General features: G+C 38.7%; 1 protein-coding gene across 3 annotated transcripts in view; it reads left to right on the forward strand.

The window, feature by feature from the left end:
- Positions 1-21,124, forward strand: part of ESRP1 (epithelial splicing regulatory protein 1) — a 60,063-nt gene that overhangs the window by 22,733 nt on the left and 16,206 nt on the right. For 2 of the 3 annotated variants that reach the window (XM_081258236.1, XM_081258235.1), the window contains exons 11-13: positions 1,775-1,993; positions 4,252-4,438; positions 7,552-7,720. In XM_081258236.1, the coding sequence (XP_081114362.1) occupies positions 1,775-1,993; positions 4,252-4,438; positions 7,552-7,720 (575 nt within the window). Of the gene's footprint in view, positions 1-1,774; positions 1,994-4,251; positions 4,451-7,551; positions 7,721-21,124 lie in introns of all 3 variants that reach the window. The other variant, XM_081258234.1, reaches the window with a different exon arrangement.

The raw sequence follows: 21,124 nt of genomic DNA on the forward strand, positions 1-21,124 counted from the left end.
CTGGACCACCAGGGAGGTCCCTGTACTGGTACTCTTGAACCCTAAGCTACGAGCATACTTGTAGTTTAAACAATTCTGTACTTTGTTGAAAATGAGTATCATGAATTCTGAATCTCTAAAATATGCTGAGCGTGCTTAAGACTTCAAACACCCCAAACTAGAGGGGAGGAAATGAGATTTTTATTTTAGATCTTTAATTCGAAGAACAGTTTCATGGAAATCATGCCCTAGAATGGACTACCCCAGAGCCTTGGCTACTGTACATTAATTGGCTTGGTTGTAGAGTATCCTTTCTGTTTGACTCAGCCATAGGTGGTTTTGAGTGTGGGTGAACTTTCGCTTTCCAGCCTCCCGTCTCTAATAATTTATTTAATAAGTGTTGTAGTAGTCATAGACTTTGCACTGTCTTCTTTTCATTAATAATAATCGCTTCATTCAGTAACTTTACTGATCTCCTATTTGGCAGGTACTGTAAGTGCTAGACCATTTCCTGTCCCAAGTTTGTTTATAACATTTATTTCCTATTCGTGTCCTTCCCCCTGATGTTTGTACTGTGTCTGAATTGTTCGTATAGTTTCTTAAAGTCTTGCTTTCTCTTTGGCTGTGTTGTGTTTACTCTTTGATTGTTGTCACCTCTTATTCAGATAGCAGTTGGACAGGGTGTGAGTGAGGAAATTAGCGCAATTTGGGGGGAGTTCATTGATTGTCTTATATTTTTAGTTATGAGCTGATAAAGGCTGCAGTGGTAAATGGTTCAGAAATCCTGGGGATTCCACACACGGCATTTGCACAAGGACCTCCTCGTATTATCAACTAGTAGGCATGTTCTAAACTAAGACAAAAGTAGACAACAACCTTGTAACATGAGTTTTGCCTGGGAGCAATTCTTTCTCCAAAATGTACCTGACCTCGCATCCATTCTCAAGATAGCAGGATTCCATGAATTTAAAAGGTAGTCAAGGGCCTTCTCTGGCGGTCCCGTGGTTAAGACTCCGCCTTCCAATGCAGGGAGGCACGGGTTCGATCCCTGGTCGGGGAATTAAGATCCCACATGCTGTGCAGTGTGGCCAAAAATTTAAAAAAATTAAAAAAAAAAAAAGATAGTCAAGATCCCCTGTTTTGCCACTGTCTCAAATCCACATGATTATTTTTATTTTCACTAATTTATTTTTTTCAGTTTTATGTTACCCAGCCATTCTGCCTTCTGCTTTATACATCATTATAAATGTGACATATTTTAATATAATACAGTCACTGTTTGACTGTGGTTCCTTGCTGGTTTATTTTCTTTATATTTCTTGGGTTTGGAGGTGGAATGTGAAGACAATATTGAGAGAAACACTAGTGAAATGAAATCTAATAGGTTGTACATAAGTCCACAATTTAACAATATGTCCCAATTCTTATAAAAGCAACAGACTTTAAGGATACTTGTCTCAAGGCAGATAGTGAGACATTTGTCCAGGTGGATAAGTCCTTAATCTAAGTGCATTGTGTTGTGTGTGGTGTATACCTCAGCAGGCAGCTCACAAAAGTGGGTATCATGCTTTCCCAGCTGAAAAGCATGAACAACTTTCTCCATGAGTGCTTCTCAAACTTTAACATGCTTGTGGATCACCTGGGGATCTTGTTAAACTGCAGATTCATATAGACTAGGTCAGGGTGGAGCGGAGATTATGCATTTCTAGCAGTTCTCCAGGGATGCCAGCACTGGTCTGCAGACAACATTGGAGTAGCAGGGCTCTAAACCACTTCTATTTTGCTTTGAGTACAGGTGCTGAATCGATTCTCCTCGGCCCCTCTCATTCCACTTCCAACCCCTCCCATTATTCCAGTACTACCTCAGCAATTTGTGCCCCCTACAAACATTAGAGACTGTATACGCCTTCGAGGTCTTCCCTATGCAGCCACAATTGAGGATATCCTGGACTTTCTGGGGGAATTTTCCACCGATATTCGGACTCATGGGGTCCACATGGTATTGAATCATCAGGTAAGAAAGTCACTTACTGGAAAACTGATTTGCTTATTCTCATTAAATACACCCTTCCAATAAAAAGGTAACAAATGTTCATCAGTTGTATAGTAAGTCTTAAAGGAAAGGTTTAACTATAAGTGCAAGGGGTCTGTCTTTAAGATGAACTCGGGAAAGAATGCTTTCGTTGGTATGGTAACTCAAATTCAGCTCTGATTCCATCATCACATATATCCATCAAATTATCAGTAGCATCGGGTAGGAGACAAATACATTACCAGTCTGATACAACATTTTACTGTTGCAGTTACTGAAGTCTGCAGCTCTGCTGCTGTAGTGTGAAAGCAATCATAGACAATATATAAACCAATGAGCATGTCTGTGCTCCCAAGTATTTTGTATCCATAGACTGTTTAGAAATGACTTATTTTATTTCACATATATATAGTAGATATCAAATTACATTCAGTAGAGTACAAACTCAAAAAGAACTTGTATCTATACCACCTAGAACACTATGTGATCTTAAAAGGCGCTCAGATGTATTCGTGAATTAATTGTTGAGAATCCTCTATCAAAATCGAATCAGCTTCTTATAGTATGCAATATATATTCTAAGCATATTAAAAGCAGTTCCTGGCTTGGTATCTCTCATTTTTTAAATAAAATTAATTATATTAGTTGCTGGGCAATTTGCCAGTATTTTGTGCCATCATAAGCAGGATAGAACTTTAAAAACCCATAAAGCGCGTAGCTCTAATTAACATTTTGGAACTCTTTATTAAAAGTGAAGTTGTATCAATTTTTGAAAATAAGATATTTTCTGTGCATCATAGTCTGAATATAGGTTTGTATTAAAAATACCATTTTTTTCAAAACTGCTAGTTTCCCACTTTCTCTTTTCGTGTGATGATTTGGTCACATTCATAACCATAATCCTGTCTCACTGGAAAGTGCATGCCACTGGGTACAAGGAATCAGAAAACATTGAGCCTCTGTTTGGTGTTCCACACCAGCACATGCTCATTCTAACTCTCACGTCAATATGAAGCTATGCAGCATTTTATCTGACTAGGAATCCTCTCGGCATGCTTCACTGATGGGATTCGTTTTGAATAAAATTCCCCACAGTTCAGCATCACCAGGGAATTGTTCGGGTTCTCTCCGAGTCACCACTTCTAATAACCTAGGGGCTATTATTACTCTGTGATTAACAACAGTAGACAGATTTGCCTCTCATTGACCCTGTGACCTATTGTGACTACACTTGGGAGAAATGCTTCTTTGTTGATGGACAAGCTCTTAGCTGCCTCGAAGATGTTAGTTTTCCATCTTGGACTGGGTTTCCCTGGTGTCCTTAACTTCCCTGGTATGGTAACTCTTATGGTAACTTGCATGGTAATAATTTGCAATAACTAGTCCCTTAGAGACTTTAAAGAAATCCATCAAATAAAAAAGGAGTCTTATAAGCTGCTTGTGCCTTTTTTCTCTCCCATAAAATGTCTATGCTAAATGAAACTAAGGCATTCTGGTTCTGTGGAGCAGAAATCTACCAGCTTTGTTTTAAATAGGATTTTTAGCAAGCTATTAGTAACAGAGGAAACGTCTATAACCATCTGTCGGCCAAGGTTTAAAACAGAGATGCAGGGGAAGAGGTGAGAGAAGGGCTCCCAAGCAACGCTGATGATAGCAGCTCTCACCACCCTTCACTGTGCTTTGCATCTCCCAATTCCTCTCCTCCTTCCCTATCCACAAGCCACATTCCCAATCTAGGCTTCAGGGAGAAGGGGAAGCCATGTGGCAGGTCAGTGAGAGACAGACTTGAAAGACAAAAGAGAGCACTGGTTTGTTCAGTTTCATGTCGGAGGATGCATAAAGCTCTAATACTGGTTCTGTTACTAGCTTTTCTCAATTGAGTAAGATTTAATCGGATTTTTCAGAAAGGAAAAACCCAGTATACAAGCCTCTACTTTGAAACTGCAGTCACAAGGAGACGCTTTCAAAAGTCCATAAATCTAATTCTAATTGATAAAAATCAAAAAGGATCACATTCAGCTATGAGCTCTCAAAACTATTTCTTCAAGGTTTTGTGGGCAATTCTGTTGATTAGGTGATGAAACATAAGTCTGATTTCAGTAGATCATACTGTCACCCAGATGTTATGGCTAAAATGTCTGTACTATGGGTGATTGTCACTGTGCATGTTTTGTAAGCAACCACTTCCTTGTTGAAGGAGACAGTCTCCTTTTGTTTTTATTCTTCCCCCACGTGCTCAGGGACGCCCATCAGGAGATGCCTTTATCCAGATGAAGTCTGCGGACAGAGCATTTATGGCTGCACAGAAGTGTCATAAAAAAACCATGAAGGACAGATATGTTGAAGTCTTTCAGTGTTCAGCTGAGGAGATGAACTTTGTGTTAATGGGGGGCACTTTAAATCGAAATGGCTTATCCCCACCGCCATGTAAGTTACCATGTAAGTTTTTCTTGGGTCTTGGCGCTGTTCTACGCTATATGCTGGTAGGTGCTTAAGCTGCTTTCATAACTTTCTGTGCCCCTCGTTCTTTCTAAGGCAGGTGAGGTGGTTACATAAGGCTTTCCCATCTGAAATCGGTAGTATCTGGTAATCATTTAAGACCTTGGTTGTGGACACCCATAATTAGAGATTCTACAAATACCTCCTTTCAAATTATATTCTTGCTTTTCCAGTGATAAGCACTTGATTTCTGAAGCTTAGTGTGCTCAAGATAAGCACTGACTCTGGGAGACAACCTGGCTATGTAGATATTTTAATACGTAATAAATATTACATATTAAATACATAACATTTAAAGGTAAAATAAGTATGGACAGATCCTTTTTTTTTTCCTGCAACACATTAAGCTTTTTTTTTCTTTTTTTTGAGAAGGGCGAGTTGATGCCCGTTTTGCATTTTTAATTTTTTGAGCAGTAAGTATTTTGGGGGAAGGATGATAACCTGAAGAGCATCCCTCTTGCTCTCCAGGATATCTGGAATGAGCAAGTTAGTAAAAAAAAAAAAAAAAAAAAAAAAAAAGATACAAATGCGTAAATAAACTAGCCAAAGTTACCATTGGATCACAGGATCAGTGCTTAATATCAAGCCATGCTCTTGCTCATTGGCACCTGGGTGCACGCCATCTGGAATCCTGTTTGAGAGGAATAAGCCCTTTAGTCGGGAGACCAAGTTCTGGTTTGTGACTAAGGAACATTTGGGAATCTGATGTTTAAAACTTGAATTTTCTGACCAAGTTTTCACTTTTGAGTAAGACATACCTTGTTAGGAAGCGTGCTGGGTATGTTTAAAGAAAGTAGCACTTGGAATACAGTCCAAAGATAACTGAGAAAGTAAACTGGATTATGTGCTTGATTCCAATAAAGTGGGGAGTGTTAAGACATCACTTTCTAGTAAAGAGGGATCTATACCAATAAACCTATTTGATAAAGTATTATTCGTAGGACATTCAGTAGGGCTTAATCCTTTATTTCCCTTGGAATTCCTAATTGCTAATGTTCCATTTATCTGCTGCTTGCTATTGGTGGATATCTAAGAGTTGATCATTAATGAGTATCAAGTTTTAAAAATTCATGATTGGGCTTAAGTGGATATCTTAATGCAATCTTAGTTGTAGGTTTCCTGTCCATAAACCACTGATAATATCAGTAACTTTTACAATTTCCCTTACAATCTGTCAAGCATTATGAGATAAGGGAATTTCTCCATCATGTATAACCCAAATTCTTTTGCTGTGATATCCTTTTACTCCTCTCTTCCTGGTGGAAAAGTCGTCATTACAGACTTCGTAAGACTTTTACTTCTTCCCTTTTCCCCCTCACAAGCCCTAAAATAATAATAATTTCCCTGGCGGTCCAGTGGTTAAGACTCTGCACTTCCACTGCAGGGGGCACGGTTTCAGTCCCTCGTTGGAGAAGTAAGATCCCGCATGCTACGCAATGTGCGGCCAAAAAAATAAAATTTTTTTAAAAAATCTAAATGCATTTTTACATAAAATATATTTCCATATCTTAATACTTTCTAAAAATTTTATTTAAAATTTGGCCATTTGTCAATTTAGTGGAAGAGTTCACTCATTAAAAAATCAGAATTCTAATTTATGCATGTTAATATGCTTGTTCTACTGGACTTTTTTTTTCCTGCCAACTCGCTTTAGGTGACAATCTCTTTATGACTTAGGTGCCTCGGTTTGTTCTGTTTGTCCTTTTTGTGGACTCATTTAGGCCAGGGATCATAATTTTAAAATTATCTACATTAGGTATCTACCATGTAGCAATTTTTGATGGGTATGAAGAAGGTACCCAAAAATTGAATATGCAGTCAATATCTTGGTCTTGGGGTTTTTTGTTTGTCTGTTTTTGGTTTTTTTCTGGCCGTGCCGCACAGCTTTCAGGACCTCAGTTCCCTGACAGGCGTTGAACCTGGGCCATAGCAGTGAAAGCCCTGGAATCCTAACCACTAGGCCACCAGGGAATTCCCAGGTCTTGGGTTTATGTACCCATGTTCAGCTGACTCACTCATCTCCATAGACATATAGAAGCTCATAAGAAGAGCAAAAGACAGTAGAGATTTTCCTGTGAAAATTATCCAGTGGGCTTCAGCTATTTGCAACATATATTAGGTGGTTCTAGGTTTGAAAATAAAGTCAGGAATTCCAAATTCAGGCAACCTCTCAGTTATCTCTTCTGTTGGGTGCAGATGGCTTGGAGAGTTGTGTTCATCCTACACATTAAAGCTAGTGACCAGCAACTGGCCTGACTTAAGTGAGTTACTGGGCCTTGAAGATGTTGCATAACCAGAAGACAAAGGAATTCCATCCTTTCTATTTTCTATTTAATCTGAATCAGATTTTCATCAGCTGACTCTCAGGAAGACTTGCACATATATTTCTTCAGGGTTATCTCCCAGGTTGGATTTTTTTATTTTTTAGACTAGTCTGAAGATGTAGATTAGCGTCAAAAACCCATCTTCCGGGTTGCCTTGAAGTATACATGATCCAGAGTTAATCTACTCCTTTTAGGTCAGTTTACTCTGGCACAGTCTATGCTTTGGCATAACACATGGTCCTGGTGAATAGTGTTTCATCATAACTGTCTTCATGTTGTACTATAGAGTAGATAACAATATGAACTAGCAGCAAAGTGCTCAAAGGGGAAAAAAAAACCCAGCTTTTGGTTTGAAGTTACACTAAATGTCAGTCTGTCCCATGTTTCTTTCCTCAAAGAGTTAGTTTGTGGTAACTGGCACTTAGGAGTGGGGAAGAAAAAATCACATGTCATGAAATGGTTGCGAAGACTTGAAAGTCCACTTGATACTGGTTTTTCCAAATTTCAGACTAAGAACCGTTCTTTAGGTTGACGGAGTGTGTGAGATTGCTTCTAGGTGCTATCTATATAACCAAAAGGAAGATGCTTGGGATGGTATACAGAACTGGTCTCTTTCTTTCGAATGTATATATGGAACAGCGACCTTGTAGCCTTAGTGCTAGCACACGTGTCAGGTACTACAAATATATCTCAAGGTCTCTCTCTTTGCTTATTTAGGCCTGTCTCCTCCCTCCTACACATTTCCAGCTCCTGCAGCAGTTATTCCTCCTGAAGCTGCCATTTATCAGCCCTCTGTGCTCTTGAATCCACGAGCACTGCAGCCCTCCACGGCATACTACCCAGCGGGCACCCAGCTCTTCATGAACTACACAGCGTACTATCCCAGGTAAGGCTCTGATGGCAGTGGAAATGAGGGACAGAAACAAAGGACTCCTTTAATAGCTGCTGCTTGAGTTCACAGAAGAATGTTGTCTGCCACGTTGAAGGTTAGCATGACCGGCAACAGTTTCTGGTCATATCTCTGACCAAGAAGTTTGTTTCAAGACAAACCAAAATGTTTATTTTTTAACCATCTATTGACAACATGATATTTTAGGTTACGTGTGTATACAACTTTCCATCTTTCCTTCTATTTTAGGGTTGTTAGTGAGTAGCACAGTAATCATTCTAATAGGGTGGCGGTATCATGTGAATGAATTACAAAACGGGAAAATCCATGGTGAGGACAATTATATTTTTAAGTACCATGAATTCATGTCAACCCAAAATAAATAAAAACTGTTGTTTTAAATTTTATAGGGCTCGTATTCTTTCCTCTCTAAATCTTCACTAACAAGTCCAGGATGAGATTGAGTACTTTATTAGAATCAACATATTTTAAATCTGGTTATTTTTAGTTGTCCTCAATTTCTTGGAGGCAACAGGATATAATGGAGAGAAATTTGTCAGTCTGGAAATTGGGAGACCCGAGTTTTGGTCTCATCTGTTCTGCTACCTGAGGCAATTCACTTGACCTTTCTGGTTGTTACAAAATGATGAGATCAGCCAAGGTTTTGGAGTCCCTCCCAGGTCTGATTGCCTGTGATTCTAACTTGGATATATAATAACCTCTCGTTCTCAATTTTCTTTTCAAAAAACAAACAAAAAAATTTTTTTAAGTCTTTGTTTGGACTCCCCTGGCGGTCCATTGTTTAGGACTCCGCACCTCCACTGGAGGGGGCCCAGGTTCGATCCCTGGTTGGGGAAGATCCCACATGCTGCAAAGCCAAAAAAAAAAAGTCTTTGTTTAGCTACTAACCAGTTCACTTTATTAAAATAAAATTTTACTTTGGCACAAGCAGTATTGCTCAAAAATTTTTTTAAGTATATCAGGCCTTGTTTTTTCCTTCTCAGGCTATTTAAAATAAATGTTTTGAGTACATCCATCAATGTGTATGTGAGGTTTTTGATAAGTGGCCTGGAACTTACCTATCTGATCTCTGTGTGGTTTTTTTGTTTTTGTTTTTTTTTTGGCCTTGCTACGTGACTTGCAGGACCTTACTTCCCCGACCAGGGATCGAACCCAGGCTCCCTGCAGTAGAGGTGCGGGGTCCTAACCACTGGACCGCCAGGGGATTCCCTGTCACACTGTATTTTTTATTCCCTCTCCATCTGCAGTTTCCCAATAGGGAGCAAGAACTTTGGAATCTTGGTAGCAGTGAAGCTGGTAGCCACTATTAATTAAATTTGTTTAATTTTTTTAGAAATTTTAAAAACATTCATTAATGCTATTGAAAATGTTCTTTTTGTTTGTTTTGTTTTGTTTTTTGAAAATGTTCTTTATTCTCCTGGGGAAGAAGAATAGGGAGAAAGCCATGATAATCATCAGCTGGCCATCTTTTGAAAGCTTGAAAAAGGGCTCAGAAGCATGAGTAATTGTTCATGGTTGAGTACTATGTCAGACACCCAGCCCAATCCCAATCTGCCACCTTCTCTAGACCCTGTGACAGTCACTTGCTGATAGTGGCTCTGGTTATAAGAAAGATCTCTGTCTTCCTGTCTTACACCATCAGAATGTCAGGAGTGGAATGCTTTGTGCCACTGGACGCCTGGTGCAATTTCTTGTGCCTATAATACACTTGCAAAGTATCCAGTTCCACCATTGCCTTGCTATCTGGACACTGTTAAAAGAAGGAATCTCTTAGAAATAGTTTTCCATCATAGTGAGATGGGAACTTGAGTCTTGAAGCCCCAAAAGCAAGCGGAACTGACATTTATGGCTTAATAGCTCCTGTAATTTTGGGCCCCTGCTTATGTGTTAATTTTTTTCTACTAGTAGTTTTAAAGTTTGTAATGTCCTCATTGTTAAGTCTAAGAGGATAGAAGTAGTGAGGAAAAGTAGACTCCCATTTTATACAACACCAAGTCCAAAAGTAACCACTACTATCAGTTTGATAATATACACATATCCGTGTGCTTGTAAATAATGTGGCGTACTAACGTACTGCCCACTGGTTTGTTTTGTCTGTTTGTTTTAACTTGCCAGTATGTCATTGACTTCTTCCCTAAGGAATATCTGTATCTTTACCTCACTCTTGTAACTTCCATATGATATCCCAAGAGTGAAAATATATCATAATTTAACAATTCCTTTATTTTTATAGACATTTAATTTTATTTTTCTGTTAAACAAAACCTCGTATTGATCTTTAAATACTTCTATTTCTGTAGAACAATTTCACAGAAGTGGGATTTTTAAATCAAAAGTCATGTGTGTTATATTTAAATTAATATTTCCAAATAACTCCTTGTATGGTTCACTCTCTTAATTTACATTTCCCTAATTCTAGTGAAATTACTGACACAAAGTGTTCAAACATGGGGATGTGCTGTTAACCATACTTAAAATCTGTAATAATTTAAAAAGCAAATTCCAAAAACGATAAAATATTTTACAGTTTTGGGAGAAAGCCATTAATTTCTAATATCACATGACTGTAAGGCATTTGAGGCTCTGTAATATAAATGTTTAAGTATATTTTGGCCTATTCTCTGATACGTAGGAAAGTGTGAGATAGCATACTTCAGGCTAAAACAAGATATTAAATCAGAAGCTCTGGAGTTTGTCTCTTTTTAAGTTAAAAAAATTAAATTCCCTCTTTTTTTAATATTTCATTGAAGTATATTGATTTACAGTATTGTGTTAATTTCTGCTGTACAGCAAAGTGATTCAGTTATATATTCTTTTTCATTATGGTTTATTACACAATATTGTCCCTGCACATTTTTTTTAATTTTTAAAAAATTTTTATTGGAGTATAGTTGATTTAAAATGTGTTATCCACTTTCTAAATGAAATATGTCTGTTTGGCTTCAGATTAATGCAACATGCTCATTACTTTAAAACATTAATATGCTAACATTTTGCAGACTTTTAAAAATATGCCCCTCAAAAAAAGTGACTGGTTTTACTGTTTTTAACTTTGAATTTATCCGGGCAAACTATTAGTTAGTACCTCTGTGTGTGACATATTGGGAATATTAGGGTTAATAAAATATGGACCCTTTCTGGTGTAGAGTAGCTGACAGAGTTCATCCTTGTGCAAAGTCTGACTTCAAAGGGCTCCTTCAGCTAGCGGGCACATTTGTTCTTATTTTATTTCCTCTAACTTGGTATATTTGGAGATAGAACCTATGATGGGTATTTCCTCATAAGGATTTGGGTTACCTGAGGAACATTTAAGGAGAAAACAGTGAACCAGTGAATTGCTTTCTTTTTGTTTATTGTTAAATGAGTTTTTAGCAGTCTAAATGTGTGGCTGTAACAACAGCATCTTGAAGAGCAAGTGAAATTAAAGCAAGTGGTTCTATTTTCTGATTATGAACATTGGTTTTTCCTTTCACCCCTTGGAAGAAAATTTCGGTTACCCAGTATCCCAGAGCTTAGCCCAAGGTACAAAAGAATTAGAAGGGACTGTTCGTGCCCACCCTGCTTATTACTCAGAACTCTGTTTTATCACACCTTGTCTCTTGCATTACATAAAGTCCTACCTTTTGTTCCGACCTCTCATTTTTCTTAGAAAAGAATATTATCTTTTGCATCAAAGCTGTAGCACAGGTAAGAAACATGCTGAGTCTTCAATGAAATGTCATGTAATTTAAAGAAAGATGGATTAACATAAATGTCTTTTGTATATCCATTGCCTCACCTTTTGTAGGACATTATCAATAATAACATATCACCTTGAACCAAAAGAGAGGGCAAGGGATGTTTGCCATTTTTAATGAGTGATGCTTTATTTGCATGCCCATGAGAAAGGTTTGGGAGGTGTGGGAGGGGACTTTTATTTTTTCGGATAACCATTACTTGTAAAATCACATTCTTTCTACCCAAGCAATGAATACGTATAATTTAGTAATATTGAGGCATTCTGCAATGCTTGGTGTATTGTGTGGTGCTTTTGTATTCTATTCTGAAATTCTTTGCACTTGAGTCAAAAAGAATAGCAAGCCTCTGAGAGATGCATGCTTTTCCTATTTTGAATGCTTGGCTTTCTTATTCCAGTTTCCTTTTGTTATTGAGATAAGTATAGGTTCACAAGCGGTTGTAACAAACAGTACAGAGGCATCCCATATACACTTTAACTAGTTTCTCACAATGGTAACATTTGACAACCAAATGTAAAGTTAAATTTACTTTCTAATTTACTCATTGAAAGCTTTCTTCTTTTTTTAGTATATATTTTATTTATTTATTTTTTGGCTGCATCAGGTCTTAGTTGCAGAACGCGGGCTCTTCCTTTATGCATGTGGGATCTTCCATTGCAAGGCAGGCTCCAGAGCACATGGGCTCTGTAGTTTGTGGCATGCAGGCTCTCTCTCTGAGCTGCGGGAGCTCAGTAGTTGTGGCACGCGGGCTTAGCTGCCCCGCCGCATGTGGGATCTTAGTTCCCTGACCAGGGATCGAACTTGCATCCCCTGCATTGAAAGGTGGATTCTTTACCACTGGACCACCAGGGAAGTCCCAGAAGCTTTCTGATAGGATTAAGAAAAAGAAAGAATTCTTATTTTAAAAACATTATTTTTATAACTTAAACATTTAGTGCCACAAATGCAAACTGGAACTCAGCATGCAGTGAAATTATACTAGAACATTGTAACAATGCAATATTAATGCAATATCAGGCAATGTTGTTATAATGGAGAAGCACCAGATAATTTTTGTTGGTGGGAACAACTCTTTTTTTGTTTTTTTTTGTTTTTTTTGTTTTTTGTTTTTTTAGCTTGAATGACATTGCTAAATGATGTAAGCAGGAACTGCTGTGGGCAATTCAGTCTATACTATCAGTCCCTGAGAATTCAGTGTAGTTTCATGGAATAGTCATTTGTTAGTCATCTAAAGACCTTATTCATATGATGAGCAGTTCAGGGAATTTAAAACATGCTTAAAATTCTTTTTGGCATTGTAGAAAATTATCAAGTGCACTGAACTTCAAGGAAAAAAATTTTCATTACCCAAAACACTTGATTGATTTCAATGTGTAAGGATTTTTTCCCTAAGGATTTTTTTTCTTACAAAATGGGGATGGTATTATATATGTTATTTTCAAGCATAACTTTAAAAGAATCTATTACAGAAAATTTCAAACTAACATAATTTGGGAGAATATCTATTACCCAATTTCAACAATATCAATATTTCCCAATCTTGTATCATCTGTTTCCATGCGTACCCTGCTATACCCTTACCTGCAGAACATTTCAAAGCACAAAAACCTGGAGATCATTTCTTTCACCTGTTGCTATTTATGTGCCCAATATATCTTTAAATTAAGCACCTTATTCTTAAGCATTAATGACTTTAGTTAAAGCAGAACTTAACTAAAACACATGTGCCAATCTTGATAAACCTATTTTGCCTCCATTGCCCTATTTAAGCATTTCCTTGGTATATCTTTAAGACATTACCTTGAAGTAGGCTTAAAGGAAAAATTGACATTTGTCTATGAATTTTATCTAATAATACAGAGTAATGACTTTTGATTTCCTTTACTGTGTGTTATGTGGTCTTTTAAGCTGCCTTTTTTTTCTTTTGGCTGCTTTGGGTCTTTGTTTCTGCACGGGGGCTACTCTTCGTTGTGGTGTGCGGACTTCTCATTGTGGTGTCTTCTCTTGTGGAGCTCGGGCTCTAGGCTCACGGGCTTCAGTAGTTGTGGCTTGCTGGCTCTAGAGCGTGGGCTCAGTAGTTGTGGCTCGCTGGCTCTAAAGCGCAAGCTCAGTAGTTGTGGCCCACGGGCTTAGTTGCTCCGTGGCATGTGGGATCTTCCCGGACCAGGGCTGGAAGCCATGTCCCCTGCATTGGCAGGCAGATTCTTAACCACTGTGCCACCAGAGAAGTCCCTAAGCTGCCTTTTTAAAAACCAAAAGCAGGGCTTCCCTGGTGGCGCAGTGGTTGAGAGTCCGCCTGCCGTTGCAGGGCACACGGGTTCATGCCCCGGTCCGGGAAGATCCCACGTGCCGTGGAGCGGCTGGGCCCGTGAGCCACGGCCGCTGATCCTGCGCGTCCGGAGCCTGTGCTCCGCAACGGTAGAGGCCACAACAGTGAGAGAGGCCCGCGTACTGCAAATAAATAAATAAATAAATAAAATAAAATAAAATAAAAAGCAAAATGGCTTTATTAGCAAACATTTTCCATTTAAGTTCAAAATAATCAAACCATAATAACCATGAAGCCAGAATGGGATTGCTTCTAGAGAGGTTCTGATCTGGAGGGGGAGGGGTGTGATGGAGTCATACTGCTGGCTCTGTATTTGTACCTTTCAATGTTGTATGCTATTCCTATTCCAAAACAAGACAAAAGCTCATTTAAAAAACAGAACGCCAGAATAGTTTACAAAATAATAACTTCTGTAAATGTGCCTCTCTGGAAATTGTTGTCTTCTGTTACTTCTGTTACAAATGTCCATGGTTAACAGTGTGTTTTGCTTCCTTCTTCATCTAGATTTTTCATCAAAATATTACTTTTAAAAATGTCACTGTTTTCTAAACATGTAAGAAGATCAGTTATCATTTTATACTTTAAATCAAGCAAAAAGATTACTTATAAAATAATTTCTACTATAGGATTCAGTTTTCAAATTTAAAATGAAGCTTTGTGAGGGCAATTCATGTTTTGAATAAGCAGTCTGTAACTTTACTATGTATTTGGAGCATATTATGATAACTGTAGTAGGGGGGTTTTTTTGTTTGTTTTTGGTAATCTTTGACATAATTAGGGTAAGTTAAGTTTAGTTACCAAACTATTTTGACAGTACCTAAATTTGCTTACTATTTCAGTGAAATAGATTCTTAGAAGATTTCTTTATTCCTTCCAAAGTGTTTTTATATTTGTTGGTTACTTAAATTTTCTCCAAGAGATAGATGCACATGCACAGAGCAGCTTGTACAGCCTTTAGGAAGAGCTAACAGAAATTGAGAATCCAGATGTGATCATCAGTCCCTCTGCCTCAGTATTAAACTCAAAAAGAATGTTGAAAAGTCATCCTTCTTGAGATTGTTCATTTCAGATGAACAAGTTAGTTCAGAAATTTCCTGAAAAGTGACTCCAGCTTTTGCACTTGCTAGGATTAAAACATTGTTTCTCCAGTCACTTTCCAAAAATATATGGTCTTTGTAACACTAGGGGTGTTAATAACCTTAATACAAAGGCTCGGTGCAATAATTTTGCAAGAAGTGGAAATCAGATTTCTTTTTGCAAGACTTCTCGGCATGTTTTCTATGTAAATGTGTTTTTATGTGTTTTAATTTTCTATGTTAATGTCCTCTCATCCAGAGGAGAGAATATAGTCTTCTATTCTTCTTTTCCCTTAACCTCTTTTTTTTTTTTTTTTTGCGGTACGCGGGCCTCTCACCGCCGCGGCCTCTCCTGTCGCGGAGCACAGGCTCCGGACGCACAGGCTCAGCGGCCATGGCCCACGGGCCCAGCCGCCCCGCGGCACGTGGGATCCTCCCGGACCGGGGCACGAACCCGTATCCCCTGCATCGGCAGGCGGACTCTCAACCACTGTGCCACCAGGGAACCCCAACCGCTTTTTCTAATAGGACAGATAATGCTTTGATCCTCTCTCCTCTAGAGAAATATGGCAGGTCCTCAAAATATGAATATTTATGACTACTTCTATTTTGGAATGCTACCTGATAACATCAGTGTTACCAATATTTAGTAATTTGTAATTATTAGATGAAAGGGTGTTATGAGAATTGTTTCCGCTAGAGTATGTATTGTGTTGTTAGACACCCTGGCCTTCAGTATTTTCATATCTTTCCCTGCTCTACAAAGAATTTTCTATGAGTTATTAAGATACATAGAATATTATAAAATTAGATTATGTAAATTAGGATTTGAAAAAATACAAAATAGGAAGAAATATTTGATAGTCTGACAACAGAATCTTAGGCAATTAAATTATATTGGCATAACAATCATAGGCTCTGAGCAGGAGGAAACTTGAATTATGAAACTCATAATTTCAAAGGAAAGAAAGTCATTAATTCTCAGGGAAATACAGTTTTTCTCTACATTGGGTTTGAAAGTTTTTACCCAAATACACAGAGAGAACATGGAGTACTGCCATGGAGGAAATCTTCACCAACTTTATAATGTAGTCACTGGTGTGCTTCATTCAGTGGTTTCTTTTTCTTTCTTTCTTTCTTTTTTATAATAAATTTATTTTTTTATTTTTGGCTGCGTTGGGTCTTCGTTGCTGCATGCAGGCTTTATCTAGCCGTGCCGAGGGGGGCTACTCTTCGTTGCTGTGCGTGGGCTTCTCATTGCAGTGGCTTCTCTTTGTTGCAGAGCACGGGCTCTAGGCGTGCAGGCTTCAGTAGTTGTCGTGCGTGGGCTCAGTAGTTGTGGCGCACGGGCTTAGTTGCTCTGCAGCATGTGGGATCTTCCTGAACCAGAGATCAAACCCGTGTCCCCTGCAATGGCAGGCGGATTCTTAACCACTGCGCCACCAGGGAAGTCCTCAGTAATTTCTGAATGCAATCTCAGTGTGACTTGCTGAATGAGTCTCAGCAGTAATGTCTTCATAACTGTGATGCTCTAGCAGTTTTCTGAATATAAATCTATGGGGAGACCCCTCTTGTGCTACTTACTTTTTCCCTTCATTTCCTCTCATCTCCCTTCAGTTCTTTGCCCATTCAGGCAACTCCAACAGGGTTTCTTACCCAGCTCAAGTGCAGTCTCCTTGTTAGTTTATGTGATGCGGTACAGTCCCTCCATGCACTGTAGGACCTTGGAGTTCAAGGTTACATTGACTCACTCATTTGGCCCCTAACCCTTGCGTTCCTTTGTAGTTTTATCAATTTTTGAACCTCTGTAGCTTTTGAGTAGCAGTTACATTATTGTTACCATGTACACCTGAGACTGATAAATACTGACACTTGAGAATCTGAAACCTAACTAAAGATATAATGGAAGTAAAAACCCAAAACAATGACTTAAAATGAATGTTAGGATGAGCTACTGGCATAGTCTTGTTTTGATGGACAGCTCTCTTTTTGCCATTATTTAGGGTGTGGTTAAAAAATGCCTTATCTTTCTCTAAACCGTCTCTAAACCGCCACAAAGCAAATGCACATAATTTTTACGTTATCCTTATTCTGTGGCAATGGCATAATCCATTTATACTTTATACTTTGAAGCTATTCTTATGTTTAAAATTGTTTCCCTTATAACATACAGCACTCCCTACCATTCCTTAAATTACGTGGGATTTGAAAAAGGCTAAGATTTTCTGATAACTGAGTAACTTTCCATGGAAAGCATTAAATATCTCAAACATTGACTGTAAATTGTATTTAACTGAATTGGATTAGTTGAAAAGTTAATTTATTTACTTATTTTTTTAAATAAATAAATTTATTTATTTTTTGCTGCATTGTGTCTTCGTTGCTGCACACGGGCTTTCTCTAGTTGCGGTGAACAGTGGCTACTCTTTGTTGCTGTGCGCAAGCTTCTCATTGCGGTGGCTTCTCTTGTTGTGGAGCACGGGCTCTAGGCATGCGGGCTTCAGTAGTTGTGGTGTGTGGGCTCAGTAGCTGTGGCTCCTGGGCTCTCGAGCACAGGCTCAGTAGTTGTGGTGCATGGGCTTAGTTGCTCCGCAGCATGTGGGATCTTCCTGGACCAGGGCTCGAACCCATGTCCCCTGCATTGGCAGGAGGATTCCTAACTACTGCACCACCAGGGAAGTCCTAAGAACAACTTTATTAAGGTAGTTTACGTATCATAAAATTAACCTATTTTAGGTATACAATTCAGGTTTTTAGTGTATTTACAGAGTTGTGCTGCTAATTTTAGAACAATTGTCTAAACTAATTTTTAGATAATATAACAATCTAATTTTAGAGTAACCCATTACCCCCAAAGGAAACCTGGTGTCCATTAGTAGAAACTCCCATTCACTTTCTTTCTACCCACTTTACTTGCCCCTCCCCCATCCCTAAATAACTATCAATCTATTTTCTGTTTCTATGGATTTGCTTTTTCAGATATTTCATATAAATGGAATCATTCCATATGTGGTCTTCTGTGACTGGCTTTTTTTTTTGGTGGCATTGGGTCTTCATTGCTACATGTGGGCTTTCTCTAGTTGTAGCAAGCAGGGGCCACTCTTTGTTGGGGTGCGCAGGCTTCTCACTGCAGTGGTTTGTCTTTTTGCAGAGCACAGGCTGTAGGCGCACGGGCTTCAGTACTTGTGGCATGCGGGCCCAGTAGTTGTGGCTCGCGGGCTCTAGAGCACAGGCTCAGTAGTTATGACGCAGGGACTTAGTTGCTCCACGGCATGTGGGATCTTCCCGGACCAGCACTCAAACCCATGTCCCCTGCATTGGCAGGCGGATTCTTAACCACTGTGCCACCAGGGAAGTCCGGCATGTGAACTCTTAGTTGCAGCATGAGATCTAGTTCTCTGACCAGGGATTGAACCTGGACCCCCTGCATTGGGAGAGGAGAGTTTTAGCCACTGGACCACCAGGGAAGTCCCTGCACATTTTTTAATTGAGTTATTTTTCTTACTGTTTTTTAGTTGTAAAATTTCTGTATATATTCTAGGTAGGAGAGCTTATATGACTTACAAATATTTTCTCCCAGTCTGTGGGTTGTCTTTTCATTTTCTTGATGGAGTCCTTTAAAGCACAAAAGTTTTAAGTTTTGATGCAGTCCAGCTTATCTATTTCTTCTTTTCTCACTTATACTTTTGTTGTCAGATATAATGCAAGGTCATGAAAATGTATTACTACATATTCTTTTTTTTTTTTTTTTTTTGCGGTATGCGGGCCTCTCACTGTTGTGGCCTCTCTCGTTGTGGAGCACAGGCTCCGGACGTGCAGGCTCAGCGGCCATGGCTCACAGGCCCAGCCGCTCCGTGGCATGTGGGATCTTCCCGGACCGGGGCACGAACCCATGTCCCCTGCATCGGCAGGCGGACTCTCGACCACTGCGCCACCGGGGAAGCCCTACTACATATTCTTTTAAGAGTTGTGTAGTGTTAGCTCTTACACTTAAGTATATTACCATTTTGAATTAATTTTTTATATGGAGTGAGGTAGAGGTCTAAATTCATCCTTTTGCATGTGGATATATCATTGTTCCAGCACCATTTACTGAAAAGACTATTCTTTCCTCATCAAATTGTCTTGGAAACCTCATCAAAAATCAATTGACCAGGGAATTCCCTGGCTGTCCAGTGATTGGGACACCATGATTTCACTGCCAAGGGCCTGAGTTTGATCCCTGGGTCGGGGAACTGGGATCACATGGGCTGTGCAGTGTGGCCAAAAAAAAAAATTCAATTGACCATAAATGTAAGGGTTTATTTCTCACCTCTCAAATTCTATTCTATTGATCATTGCCTATCCTTATGGGAGTACCACACCATCTTGATTACTGTAGCTTTAGAGTAAGTTTTGCATTTAGGAAATGTAAGTCTCCCTACTTTGTTCTCTTTTAAGAAAGTTTGGCTATTCTGGGTCATTTGTATTTCCATATATGTTTTAGCTTCAGTTTTGTCGTTTTCTGCAAAAAAGCCAGTTGGAATTCTGACAGCTATTGCATCGAATCTGTACAATTTAGAGATAGTATTGCCATTCTAACAAAAATTAAATCTTCTGTTTATGAACATGGGCTGTCTTTCCATTTATTTAGATCTTTTATTTTCTAACAGTGTTTCATAGTTTTTAGTGTACAAGTCTTGCTCTTTCTTTGTCAAATTTTTTTCCTAAATATTTTGTTCTTATTGATGCTATTGTGAATGGAATTGATTTCCTCATTTCCGTTTTGGATTGTTCATTGTAGTGTATAAAAATGTAGTTAATTTATTTTGTGCATTGATCTTATATCTTGTAACCTTGCCAAACTGGCTTATTCTAGTAATAGTTCAGCAAACTCTATTCGATTTTCTACGTATAAGTCTGCCTTGTCTCTATACTATCATTTTTACTCCACAAGTTACTTTATTTCTTGCTGTCTTTTATTTCAGTAATCTGAAAGACCTGGAATTTAGGTTGAGAAAAAATTCTTATTCTCATGCCCTGTCAGGTAGAAACAGATTATTTAATTTTTCTTAAGATATCTTGTCTACAGCAGATAATCCTAGTGCAAAGAATAAATATTGAATCCCAATTGTATTGTGTTTTGGCTTCATTGGAATAGGTGCTACCCTACAGACGCTGAACATAATTGTCATTTTCAGCCTTAAGTTTCTAGTTAGATAACTTTTATTTTATCTTGGTTGTATTTTGAAGGTATTGAGTTGGCCAAAAAGTTCCTTTGGTTTTTAAGTGAAAATAAAAGACACGTTTTTCATTTTCACCAAGACCATTATTGAACAACATATTCACCGTTTTGTTCCACTACCTTCTGCCATTTTTCAGGCAACTTCATAATTCCATCTTCCCAAAAGTTTTTATCTTTTTGAACAAAGAACTGTTCCGGATGCCTTTTACAGTCTTCCAGGGAATTGAAATTCTTTCCATTAAGAGAGTTTTGTAAAGACCGAAATAAATGGAAATCTGAAGGTGCAATGTCTGATGAATACAGCAGATGAATCAGAACCTCCCAGCCAAGCTATAACAGTTTTTGCCTGGTCATCAAAGAAACATGCGGTCTTGTGTTATCCTGGTGGAAGATTATGCATTTTCTGTTGACTAATTCTGGACACTTTTCGTCGGGTGCTGCTTTCAGTTGGTCTAATAGGGAGCAGTACTTATTGGAATTAATCATTTGGTTTTCCGGAAGGAGCTCATAATAGAGGACTCCCTTCCAATCCCACCATATACACACATCACCTTCTTTGGTTGAAGACTGGCCTTTGGTGTGGTTGGTAGTGGTTCATTTCACTTGCCCCACGATCTCTTCCATTCCACATTATTGTACAGTATCCACTTTTTACCACCTGTCACAAATTTGTTTTAAAATGAAACGTTTTCAGGCTTCCCTGGTGGCACAGTGGTTGAGAGTCCACCTGCCGATGCAGGGGACACGGGTTCATGCCCCGGTCCGGGAAGATCCCACATGCAGTGGAGTGGCTAGGCCCGTGAGCCATGGCCGCTGAGCCTGCGGTCCGCAACGGGAGAGGCCACAACGGTGAGAGGCCCGCGTACCGCAAAAAAAAAAAAAGTTTTTGTTATGTTTCAGTAGAGAATTGCATGCACAAATATGGTCAAGAAAGTTTTTATTGCTTAACTTAATGTGGAACCCAAACATTAAAGCAATTAACATAACCAAGCTGGTGCAAATGATTTTCAGCAG

The sequence above is a fragment of the Mesoplodon bidens genome (genome assembly GCF_964165515.1).
Source record: "Mesoplodon bidens genome assembly, chromosome: 16".
Lineage (NCBI taxonomy): Eukaryota > Metazoa > Chordata > Mammalia > Artiodactyla > Ziphiidae > Mesoplodon > Mesoplodon bidens.